At 32.4% G+C, this 11,710-nt stretch overlaps 1 protein-coding gene across 1 annotated transcript in view; it reads right to left on the reverse strand.

The window, feature by feature from the left end:
• Nucleotides 1–6,385, reverse strand: part of SI (sucrase-isomaltase) — a 102,059-nt gene extending 95,674 nt beyond the window's left edge. The window contains exons 1-3 of the mRNA XM_030329639.1: nt 6,324–6,385; nt 3,332–3,449; nt 1,926–2,062 (exon numbers count right to left, since the gene is read on the reverse strand). Coding sequence (XP_030185499.1) covers nt 1,926–2,062; nt 3,332–3,449 — 255 coding nt within the window. The 5' untranslated portion in view covers nt 6,324–6,385. The remainder of the gene's footprint in view (nt 1–1,925; nt 2,063–3,331; nt 3,450–6,323) is intronic.
• Between the last annotated feature and the right edge of the window lie 5,325 nt (nt 6,386–11,710).

Here is an 11,710-nt window from a genome sequence, read left to right on the forward strand (position 1 = left end):
TTCTTAAATGACAAATACTTGTTAGCTGAAATTTGTTAAATTCATAAGTTTAATTTGTTTCACATTGAAAACACTCTTTAGCAACCTTACAGGCTGACAGTAAAAACTAATAGTAGCCATCAAAACCTTAAACAATTAGCTTTTAAATATTGTTTCCCTGGAGCACTGGATGTTATATGTAAGTGATGAATCAGCAAAATCTACTCCGGAAACCAATACTACACTGTGTGTTAAGTAACTAGAATTTAACTAAAAACTTAACATATAATAATTAAATAATAAATTATAAGTAAATACAGCCTTCAAACTAAATAAATAAAATAAAATAATTAATGTCATTTCCCTTTAAGATCTTAGCAGCCCATATTGTCCCTAATAGAATTCTATGTTAAGCTTCAATTGTTCCCTAAGAAGAATACACCTAAAGAGAATATCTGGCCAATTATCTTAGTGTGTCACAGTAAACACTATTTATCCAGCTCTATTATCATTAGGTAAACTATAAAGACTAACTGTTCCTAATACTGTCCTAAGAAAAATCTCATTCATTTGCTACTTTTCATAGCAAATATTAAAAAATTATGTGGGGGGGCGCCTGGGTGGCGCAGTCGGTTAAGCGTCCGACTTCAGCCAGGTCACGATCTCGCGGTCCGTGAGTTCGAGCCCCACATCAGGCTCTGGGCTGATGGCTCGGAGCCTGCAGCCTGTTTCCGATTCTGTGTCTCCCTTTCTCTCAGCCCCTCCCCCGTTCGTGCTCTGTCTCTCTCTGTCCCAAAAATAAATAAACATTGAAAAAAATTATGTGGTAACTATGAGGTAGCTTAGGTTAAGGCTAATAGAAAAATTTATAGTTCATTTACTTAATCTGCTTGTGATGAAAAGAGTGAGAGAGGTGAGATTCAGATATGTCTATTACAGATAACATATATTATAGATCTGCATATTACATGCATATAATAGATAAATAATATACTATAGCTATGCATATTACATTAACATATATAATATAATAATATATAATATATAATTAATATATATTTACATTATGTGGGTATTATAGATTACATAGATATTGCAAATTGTGAACACACACACATTCACACACAAACACACACCTTCACTGACCTTTATTCTCATAGGTTATGAAGACTAGGAAGAGTCAACTCAGGGTTACATGAACCCATTAAGTTACCCTTAATTTTCTCCATTTGGGCTTCTCCCAAACTACCAAATAATTAAAAAATAATAATTTTCCAAAAAATCATATTACTTTATTTTCCACAGACAATTCTTGTTTTTAATGTTTATTTATTTTTGAGAGCTAGCAAAAGAGAGAGAGAGAGAGAGAGAGCAAATGGGGGAAGGGCAGAGAGAGGAAAACACAGAATCAGAAGCAGGATCCAGGCTCCAAGCTGTCAGTACAGAGCCCGATGCCTGGCTCGAACTCACAAACTGTGAGATCATGATCCAAGCAGCAGTCAGATGCTTAATGGACTGAGCCAACCAGGCACCATTTCCACAGACAATTCTTAATGCCATCATTACAAATACTTTTTTGGAGCATTCATTTTCTCTCATAATCTCTCTCTCTCTCTCTCTTATACTCTCAAAGGTTACAATTTTTTTAAGAAGTAGATTTGTAAGAATAGATTTCATAAAGGTTTTTAAAATTAACAATAGGTTGTTAAGCACGAAAAATATTAAGTTGTGAATTTAAATTGAATACAAGTACAGGAAAGCAAGCTCAGTAATTTCTGTTATTTCTCATCTCTTTATACAGAGCTACAAGAGAAAGATAAATGTAGCCCAATTGATGGCTAGATCTTTAAAAATATGGTATTGATCCGATGTTGAGCAATTATCTTAATATACTTACTATAATATATATCTATTTATAAAAAGCATTAAAGTCTTTTGTTGCAGACCTTTGTTGGTAATTGATCTGGAATGCAATTTATTCTCTCATTGATAGGATCATTTAGCTCACTTGGACACTTTCCTGAACCGGGAAACACAGTGGTTGTACGAGTGGTAGGTGGGCTTGAAGTAGAATGACTAATCGCTAGGAAATAGAGAGGTCAATAAAATAAAACACTGTGTTAAATTAATATTTTCATATTGTGGGAGTAATAAATACCTTACATTGTAAGAACAACTAAATTTATATATAATAAAAATAAAAATAAATTTTACATTAATAAAAAACTGACACTTTCAAGTCCTGGTTACCAAAGGAAGATATCCAAATGGTATTTAAAAATTGTGCAGAGCCCTACTGAGTGTTTTTGTAGAAAACCAAAATATTTTCACAGAAGGTCTTGAGGTAGATTCAAAAGGAAACAAAATGTACATTCCACCATATTTACAAAAAAATGTGTTTTATAGATGAAGAAAGAAGATGGAGAAATATGGATGGGAGAAGGAAATAGAGAAAGAGACAAGAATTACTGCAGAAGAGAGAAAGGTAAGAGGGAGAAAACACATTGGAGTGGACAGAAGAGAAAGCAGGGCACAGCAAAGAAAAGTAAATCCCAATTCTATATAAGACCTTTCCAGTAATCAGATATGGGTAACAAAATTGGTTACTTCACAAAGTAGTGAGTTTGCAGTATACTAGAAGAAAGTAAAACAAATGACTAAGAGCAGAGAAAATTAACTATGGTTAGACTAGAAGATACTTTGTAACATTATCCTTTCCAGTCCTGATTTGGTCTAGAGAGAATGATGAAAAAGGGAAAGCAGGTGAGGTGGATAGGAGTAGTATGCATTTACTCTAAATGAGGATAGAAATATTCAGAAAAAAATAGATAAACTTTTCAAGCTTTGTTTCACCTTCCCTCTATCCTTTTTTTGTTATACATCCTCTCTCCTTTAAAAAAACCAAAACAAACAACAAAAAACAAAACTGAGCCTAAAATAAAGAGGGAAGTCCCATAGATTTTCCACCGCCCACCCCCACTTTTCCAAGTATCTGAAGGCCAGAGCAAAAACCTAGGTATTTCCATTAATTAGAAGAACCTCACTAAAAACAGTAGATGATTATTCCTCCTTCTTCCATTAACACCTTGATCCCTTTGCCTCTTCACTATTTCTCAAGCAACACAACGTGGGGAAGGTTATTAATGTCAAAGCAGATAGATTCCTTAATTACAACAGGTCTTAACTAAAATAACTGTAATAGATAGAAAAAACTGGAGTAATTATGTAACTTCCCAGAGATCTTTCTTAACATTTCATCTCATGTAGATAACTTTTAAAAACCCATAACTAATATGGAGTAAAGTTTCTTTAACTTCACTATAATGTGTAAGTATTTTTTAACATTACTTACCTTCGACAGCAGGTGTCCTAGTTGCTAAAACAGCAATTAGGGCAATAGCTATTATAGTAACTATAGCAAAAAGGACAATCAGAGAGATTTCTAATCCAGAAAATTTCTTCCTTGCCATCTAAAGAAAGAAAAGAAATATATGTTTAAAATGTAAAATATGTACTTACAGTACTCCACCATCATTATCATTAAAGTATATACATTCCTCTTTTTTTAGCTACAACACAAGCAGAGCTGCAGACGGCTCTGTTTATAATCTAAATAAATATTGGCAAAAATGTAAACAACACTTGCAATTTTTAATAAACTGAGTGAATTTGTGGTACACATTATTGTGGTAACTAAGGTGAAACATAAATAGTGGAAAAGCGAAGCAAAGATCTTTCAGCAGATGTGCCTTGCTCTCTCATTTTAGGGCCTTTCTCAAGTGAAAGAAACCTACCACTTGCACTGTGTTCCCTACTTCTCACAATTTTAGGAAGGAGATGATGTTATCCACATTTTGCTTCTTAGCAACTTCAAGCTTAGAGAAAATAAGTTATTGTCTCTCAAAGTCAAAATGATTTTTAACCATAGTTATACAATTGGATCTCAATTTCAATACTGCTTTCTTATAACAATACTGTGGAAAAGAATATAAATATATTTGGAAAGAATATACATATGAATATAAATATAAAATATTGTGAAAAATTATATATGTATACAGTATATATTTGGGAGATGTCATTTAAAAAAAGGTTTGAACTGCATGATCTCCAAGTTCCTCCCTCAAAATGAAAATAAAATATACTAAACTCTTCTATCAAACACAGGTGCTTATTTTCTGATAACATAATACATTTCAGTTAGTATACAGAGGATACTTAAATGTAGATTGGGAAAAGCTTTTTTTTCCAGCGATTATCTTAAATTTTATTTGTTTAGTTTAGTTTTGACCATATATCTCTGATCTCTCTTAGTCTTCAAGTTTCCCTGACTTTTCTGTATTCTACGATTTTTTATATAAATCTTATTCAATGGCATATACCCAGGTGGGAATTTAGAATTTCCATGGTAAATCCTTTAATAAATTGCAGATATTATTTTTCTTAGATTTTATTTACATTTTAGTTACTTAACATACAGTATAATATTAGTTTCAGTTGTGCAATATAGTGATTATAAATTGCTGATTTTAAAATAAAATTTTTGGCCTCTCACCCTAGCCTCTTCTGTAATTATCTAGATCAGTTCATATCCAGTTGCCCCAACCTAAAAACTTCTTTCATGCATTCATTCAAAAGGCCTCTTGGTTCTACCTCCAAAATATTTTCAGAATTATACCTTCATCTTAACTCCAACACTGCAACATCTTTTTTGTATAACATATCTTCTTAGTACATGTTGTTTAGTTTTTCTTCAATCCTTCCATATCTGCTTTTCTAGGTCACTTCCAATTTATGCCAGTTCAAATGTCATGTCCTTTGTGAGTTCTTTCCTACTCTTAGAGGCAGAGTTAATCCATCCTTTTTTCCATTTTACCATATTACATAGCATATCTACTGCCCTTCTTTATACATATGTCATTTTCCTTAATTGTATTGCTCTATTCTTACTAGCAATAATCATGAAAGTAGTTCAGAGCCTGACATCAAGTAAGCACAATTCATTTTTTAAACTGCACCTTATGAATGAATGTTTAAAGATTAGCATTCAATTTTAACATACGATTTCCTATTACACATATGTAAGCTGTTTATTGTTATCTGTAATCTTCAAAGAACCCAAATGTAAACTAGACTTAATCAAAGTGACAGAGGATATAGGAGGTTGTTGAGAAAATGAAACCCAACTGCTCAATGTTATGTGAGAAAGGACACAGTTGCATTTAATGTTTAACTTCAGATAAGTTTGTCTCACTCAAAGTAATATCTTACTTTGGTATCAAGAAGCCAATAAGGGCCATATTTAATAAGCCATACAGAGAAAGACAGATACCATATGGTTTCACTGTTATGTGGATCCTGAGAAACTTAACAGGAACCCATGGGGGAGGGGAAGGAAAAAAAAAAAAAAAAGAGGTTAGAGTGGGAGAGAGCCAAAGCATAAGAGACTGTTAAAAACTGAGAACAAACTGAGGGTTGATGGGGGGTGGGAGGGAGGGGAGGGTGGGTGATGGGTATTGAGGAGGGCACCTTTTGGGATGAGCACTGGGTGTTGTATGGAAACCAATTTGTCAATAAATTTCATAAAAAAAGAAAAAAAAAAAAAAAGGAAGCCAATAAGGATTGTGCTTTTCTTTTGTTAAGAAAAGTCTAAAAACAAAAATGCATATTGTTATGAAGCAGACCTTCTTTTATCTAGAAGAATAAGAACAAAATTAATGTATTAAAATTAAATTACTCATGTGAGTACTCATAAACAATCAGTACTAAAATTGTTCATGTGCTGTAGGTGGTAATTACATTGATCACATTTTGGATCACAGCAATTTTAAGCAAAACACTTTTCGGGAAATTATATATTGATGTCCTTTCTGTGTAAATTTATTTTAAAAATGAGTAATACTTTACTAGATGGTAGTTTAATTACTTTGTAAAAAATATTTGCTAGAAAAGATTAAATGTTTTTTAACTGTAGCATTCTACTCCACCTATACATATTTTCTTAAATAAAATACATTTAGTCATACTTAGAGTATTTCTACATATTTTAAGATATGTTTTGATTCTTACTTTTTTCTATATGAAGTAGTTAAACAAAACTTGCTTTGATTCACTTATAATGAAGAGCTGGGGAAAGAAAATATTCTCATATCTTAAAAAAATTTAAAAATGTTTTCTCCTGTTTTAGTACAAAGACTATATATTTAAAATGGCAAATGAAAATAAGCTGTCTTTTCTCTTTTAAAGAAGTACAAATAGACAGGAATATTGCTAACATGAATTAAAGGAATACATAATTACTTAGAAACATGAAAGTAATGAAGAAATATGATCCATAAACGTACCTTATTTCATAGCCTGTTCTGTTCACTATGCCGTACCAGAGCTGGGTAAGGCTGCAAAAGTTATGATCAAGGAAACTGCTCAGATATATATTGAGCTTCTCATAAACTTTTATTGCACCTTCACCAGCCTGTCAGCATTTAATAAACTTCAACATGCGTTGAAAAAAAACCTCAACCCTGAAAATAGTTGCATAAATAATTCTGTATAGGAATCTAAGTTATTTAATAATTGTGCCCTCAGATATTCTTTGATTCCTGAAGCTATGAACTAGCCCAAGAACATAAAAGTGTTTATTTATATTGTTTTTTTTAATGATTTTATTTCTTTCACTATTTAGATATTGTTTGAATAACTGTCTTATCAAATTGTGTGAAATTTAAACTATTACTAAAACGTAGAAACATATTGGTAAGGTAGATCTGGAAAACATTTGCAGGAACTAACAATTAGAAGATAATATTTAATGGAAGATAAATAAAATAGATATAAAATAGAAGATAATATAAAAAGCAATGATTAAATAAAAGTTATTTCCTGTGTCTCATTATTAACTTTAAGGTTGAAAGACTGAGCCAATCCGTAAGACTAAAATGTAAAAGTAGAGATATATAAATAAGTAATTCAGAAATAAAATCAAAATTTTATCTATATTTTTATTTATAGCACAAATTTAATTATCAAAAATTATATTGTAAACAGCATTTCATACAGTAAAATTATAGTATCAATTACATTACTTGTTTAAGTTAGTATAATGTTTAGCAGCAAAGGATTTAATATAAGAGACATGGTTCCAAACGCCAGCTGTACTACATATTCCTAAGAAACTGTGGGCAAATCTGTTAATGTTTTTAAGCCTAAACCTCTTTACAATGAGGAAATAAAAATATCTACCCAAAGAGTCATTGTGAGATTTATATGCACTAACATAATCTATTAACATTATTGCAGCTCTGTCATCAGAGATTACAATTTGAAGTGCTTAGTGTCTGAGTTCTGCACACGATCTTGGTAGTATCTTTTCAAAGGAATATATATTAAAATAATGTGGTCACACAAAGTACAGTTACTGGTTTTTTGAGACAATCTGAATAGGAGTAAAAGAAGTGAATACATGGATTACTGTCAAGACTCAGGGGGAATATAAAGGAGAACTTCCAATATATAAAGAGCAGTGATATGGAAATAACATTAGAATCATTCTAGATTGTCTCAGTGGGCAGAAGTCCAATGTAATAGAAATTATGAGTGATTTACTCTCTACTCACATAGCACACAATTATGCATGTGGAAAAGTCATTCAAAATACTGAATTAGAGTCAGGATGTGAGTGTAGCAAGGTCACAGAATATAAAGTCAATGTACAAAAGTCAATCATGTTCCTACGTAACAGTAATTGCAAACTGAAACTTAATGTATTACATATAAATATATTTTTTTAGATTTTTAGAATTTTTATCTAAAAAATATATATATAAAGAGAAATATATATAGAGATATATATCTAACATATATCTTTATAGATATAAATGGATAGATAATTTATGATAGCATGAAAAATTAATATTTAGGTATAAATCTAATATATGCAGACTATTCTGAAAACAACAAAATGTTGATAAAAGAAGTTTAAGATCTAAATAAATGAAGAGATAAACTGTATTCATGGATTAGAAAACTGAAAATTATTAAACTGTTTATTCTTCATAACTAGATCTACATATTCAATATATTATCAATAAAAATCTCAGGAAATAAATATAGAAAAATTGATTATAAATTTTCTACATCAATGTTTATAGAAGCTTTATAATTTCCCCAACCTGGACACAACTAAGGTGCCCATCAATACCTGGCATACTACTCAGGAATAGAAGTTATGAATACTGATTCATGCAACTATATGGATCAATCCTAAAATTCAGGTTAGTTGTTTTCTCTGCAATTTAAATTTTCTGATTGGCTCAAAATAAAGTAATTAATTAGCAATTTGTCTACCCTTTGTTTTTTTTTCTCTTCTAAGAGTAATATCAAACACTCCAGTGTCTCACATCTTTGAACTGAAACTAATTCTGTCAAGTTTTAATTAATATTTTGTAGATTTTCTTTTATGTGTAGATATATTTTAAGTAATACTGTTTGTTCTCTCGATTTAAAAAGTTTATGTGATTTGAAATTTTCATGCCTTCTCTTTCATATCCAGGTTTCCATGTCTGGTGCTGTGTGTGAGCTTGCCTTTGCCTTGAACAGTTTCTTTAAATGTTTATTTATTTATTTTTGAGAGAGAGAGAGAGAGCGCGCATGCGAGAGCACATGCGTGAGTGGGGGAGGGGCAAAGAAAGAGGGAGACAGAGTCCTAAGCAGGCTCAATGTTGCCAGCACAGGGCTAGACAGAGACTCTGAATCTGGAACCAGGAGAGTTGTGGCTGCTTAGCCAACTGATCCACTCAGGCGCTTTTGCTTGAGCAGTGTCTTTTGTTTCCATTGTTCCATACTTCCTCCCACCCTAGTTCTGGTTCCATTCATTAACTTCACCACCAGGGGAGTAATGTGTTCATGAATTGCTAGGAAGTAAATTCAAACAAAACTATAATATAAAGGTATTCAATTATAGACATAACAAAATTATATACAATAATGAAAAATGTGTTTTAACTTAAAACATAATTTTATCTAAAAGTAATTGTGAGTTTATTTTTTTTTATTTATTAATATATAAACTGTACAAAATTTTAAAACTGCATTAAGTAAATTAACAAAAATTGAGTTAGGGGTGCAATAGGCAAAAAAAGTTGTAAACACCAACAGTGAAATGGAACCATACTTGGTGATTGACACTTTTACTAAACAGAACAGATTAGTGTTCAACTACTCTCTTTATGGACTCTGTTCTGTTTAGACTTTCTAATGTGCATTTCAGAATTTCCAACATATGGTGGTTAAATCATGCATATCAAACATACACTTTGGGTTAAAACTAATATAATTTATAATCCCATTTACAATTGCACCAAAAACAATTAGATACCTAAGAATAAAACTAATCAAAAAGCTGAAAGACCTATACTCTGAAAACAATAAAACACTGATGAAAGAAATTAAAGATGACCCAAAGATATGGAAAGACATTCCAAGCTCATGGATTGAAAGAAAAAAAAAATATATATATATGTATGTATGTATTGTTTAGGTTTCTTTATTTTGAGGAACTGAGAAAGCACATGCATGCATGCATACAAGTGGGGGTGGGGCAGAGAGAGAGGGAGAGAGAAATCTAAGGCAGGCTCTACACTGTCATCACAGTGACCAACACAGGGCTCAATCTCATGAACCATAAGATAATGACCTGAGCCAAAATCAAGAGTCAGACACTTAACCAACTGAGCCACCCAGGCTCCCAGAAGAACAAATATTGTTAAAATGTCTACACTACCCAAATTACTCTTCACATTTAATTCGTCCCTGTCAAAACACCACCAGCATTTTTCAGAGGTAGAACAAGAAATCCTAAAATTTGTATGGAACCACGAAATACTTCAAATAACCAAAGCAATCTTGAAAAAGAAAGGAAAGGCTGGAGGCATTACAATTCCAGACTTCAAGTCATAACACAAAGCCATAGTACTCACAACAATATGATACTGGCACAAAAATAGACAAATAGATCAACAGAACAGAAGAGAAAATCCAGAAATGAGCCCACAATTACATGGTCAATTAATCTCTGACAAAGCAGGAAAGAATAACCAATGGGAAGTCTCTTCAACAAATGGTGTTGGGAAAACTAGACAGTAACATGCAGAAGAATGAAACTGGATCACTTTCTTACACCATACACAAAAGTAAATTCAAAATGGATGAAAGACTTAAATATGAGACAGAAAACCAACAAAATCCCAGAGGAGAACATAGGCAGTAACCTCTTTAACGTTGGCCTTAGCAACTTCTTACTGACACGTCTCCAGAAACAAGGGAAACAAAAGCAAAAATGAACTGTTGGGATTTCATCAAGATAAAAAGCTTCTGCACAGCAAAGGATACAATCAATAAAACTAAAAGGCAACTGATGGAAGGGAAGAAGATATTTGCAAATGGGTTTGAAATTTGATATTTGATAAAGGGTTAGTATCCATAATCTATGAAAAACTTCTCAAACTCAACACCCAGAAAACAAATAATCCAGTTAAGAAATGGGCAGAAGACATGAATAGACATTTTTTTCCAAAGAAGACATCCAGATGGCTAACAGACACATGAAAAGATGCCCAACATTACTTATCATCAAGGAAATACAAATCAAAACCACAAAAAGATAACCTCACACTTGTCAGAATGGTTAAAATTAACAACTCAGGAGACAACAGATGTTGGCGAAGATGTGGAGAAAGGGAACTCTCTTATACTGTTGGAGGAAATGCAAACTGGTCCAGGCACTCTGGAAAACAGTACAGAGGTTCCTCAAAAAGTTAAAAATAGAACTATCCTATGATCCAGCAACTGCACTACTAGGTATTTACCCAAAGGATACAAAAACACTTATTTGAGGGGACACATGTACCCTAATATTTATAGCAGCATTATCAATAATAGCAAAATATATTAAGAGCCCCAATGCCCACTGACTGATGAATAGATAAAGAAGATATGGTATATGTACATACACACATATGTATACATATATATACGTATATATACATACGTATACACATGCACACATTCCACACAATGGAATTTACTCATCCATAAAAAAAAAAAAAAAAAAAAAACAGAATCTTGCCATTTGCAACAATGTGGAAGGAGACAGAATATACTATATGGGGTGCCTGGGTGGCTCAGTTGGTTGAGCATCTAACGTCAGCTCAGGTCATGATGTCACTGTTAGTGAATTCAAGACCTGTATCAGGCTTGCTGCGGTCAGCACAGACCACACTTCAGATCCTCTGTCCCCGCCCCCCCCGCCCCTCCCTGTTCACACTCTCTCTCTCTCAAAAATAAATAAGCATTAAAAAATAATATATTATGCCAAGTGAAATAAGTCAGTCAGAGAAAGACAAACACCATATGATTCCACTCATGTGGAATTTAAGAAACAAAACAGGTGAACATAGGGGAAAAACGGAGAAACCATAAAACAGACTCTTAACTACAGAGAACAAACTGAAGGTTGCTGGAGGGAATGTGAGTGGGGGGATCGTCTACATAGGTGATGTGTATTAAGGGAGGGCACTTGGTGTTATATGTAAGTGATGAATCACTAAATTCTACTGAAACTAATATTGCACTACTGTTAACTAACTAGAATTTAAATAAAAAACTTGAAGCAAACAAAAACTATCTGTTCACTCTAGATCATTAACCTTTCTCTGAGCTATACAATTAGAGACAA

The sequence above is a fragment of the Lynx canadensis genome, chromosome C2 (genome assembly GCF_007474595.2).
Source record: "Lynx canadensis isolate LIC74 chromosome C2, mLynCan4.pri.v2, whole genome shotgun sequence".
NCBI classification, from domain to species: Eukaryota; Metazoa; Chordata; class Mammalia; order Carnivora; family Felidae; genus Lynx; species Lynx canadensis.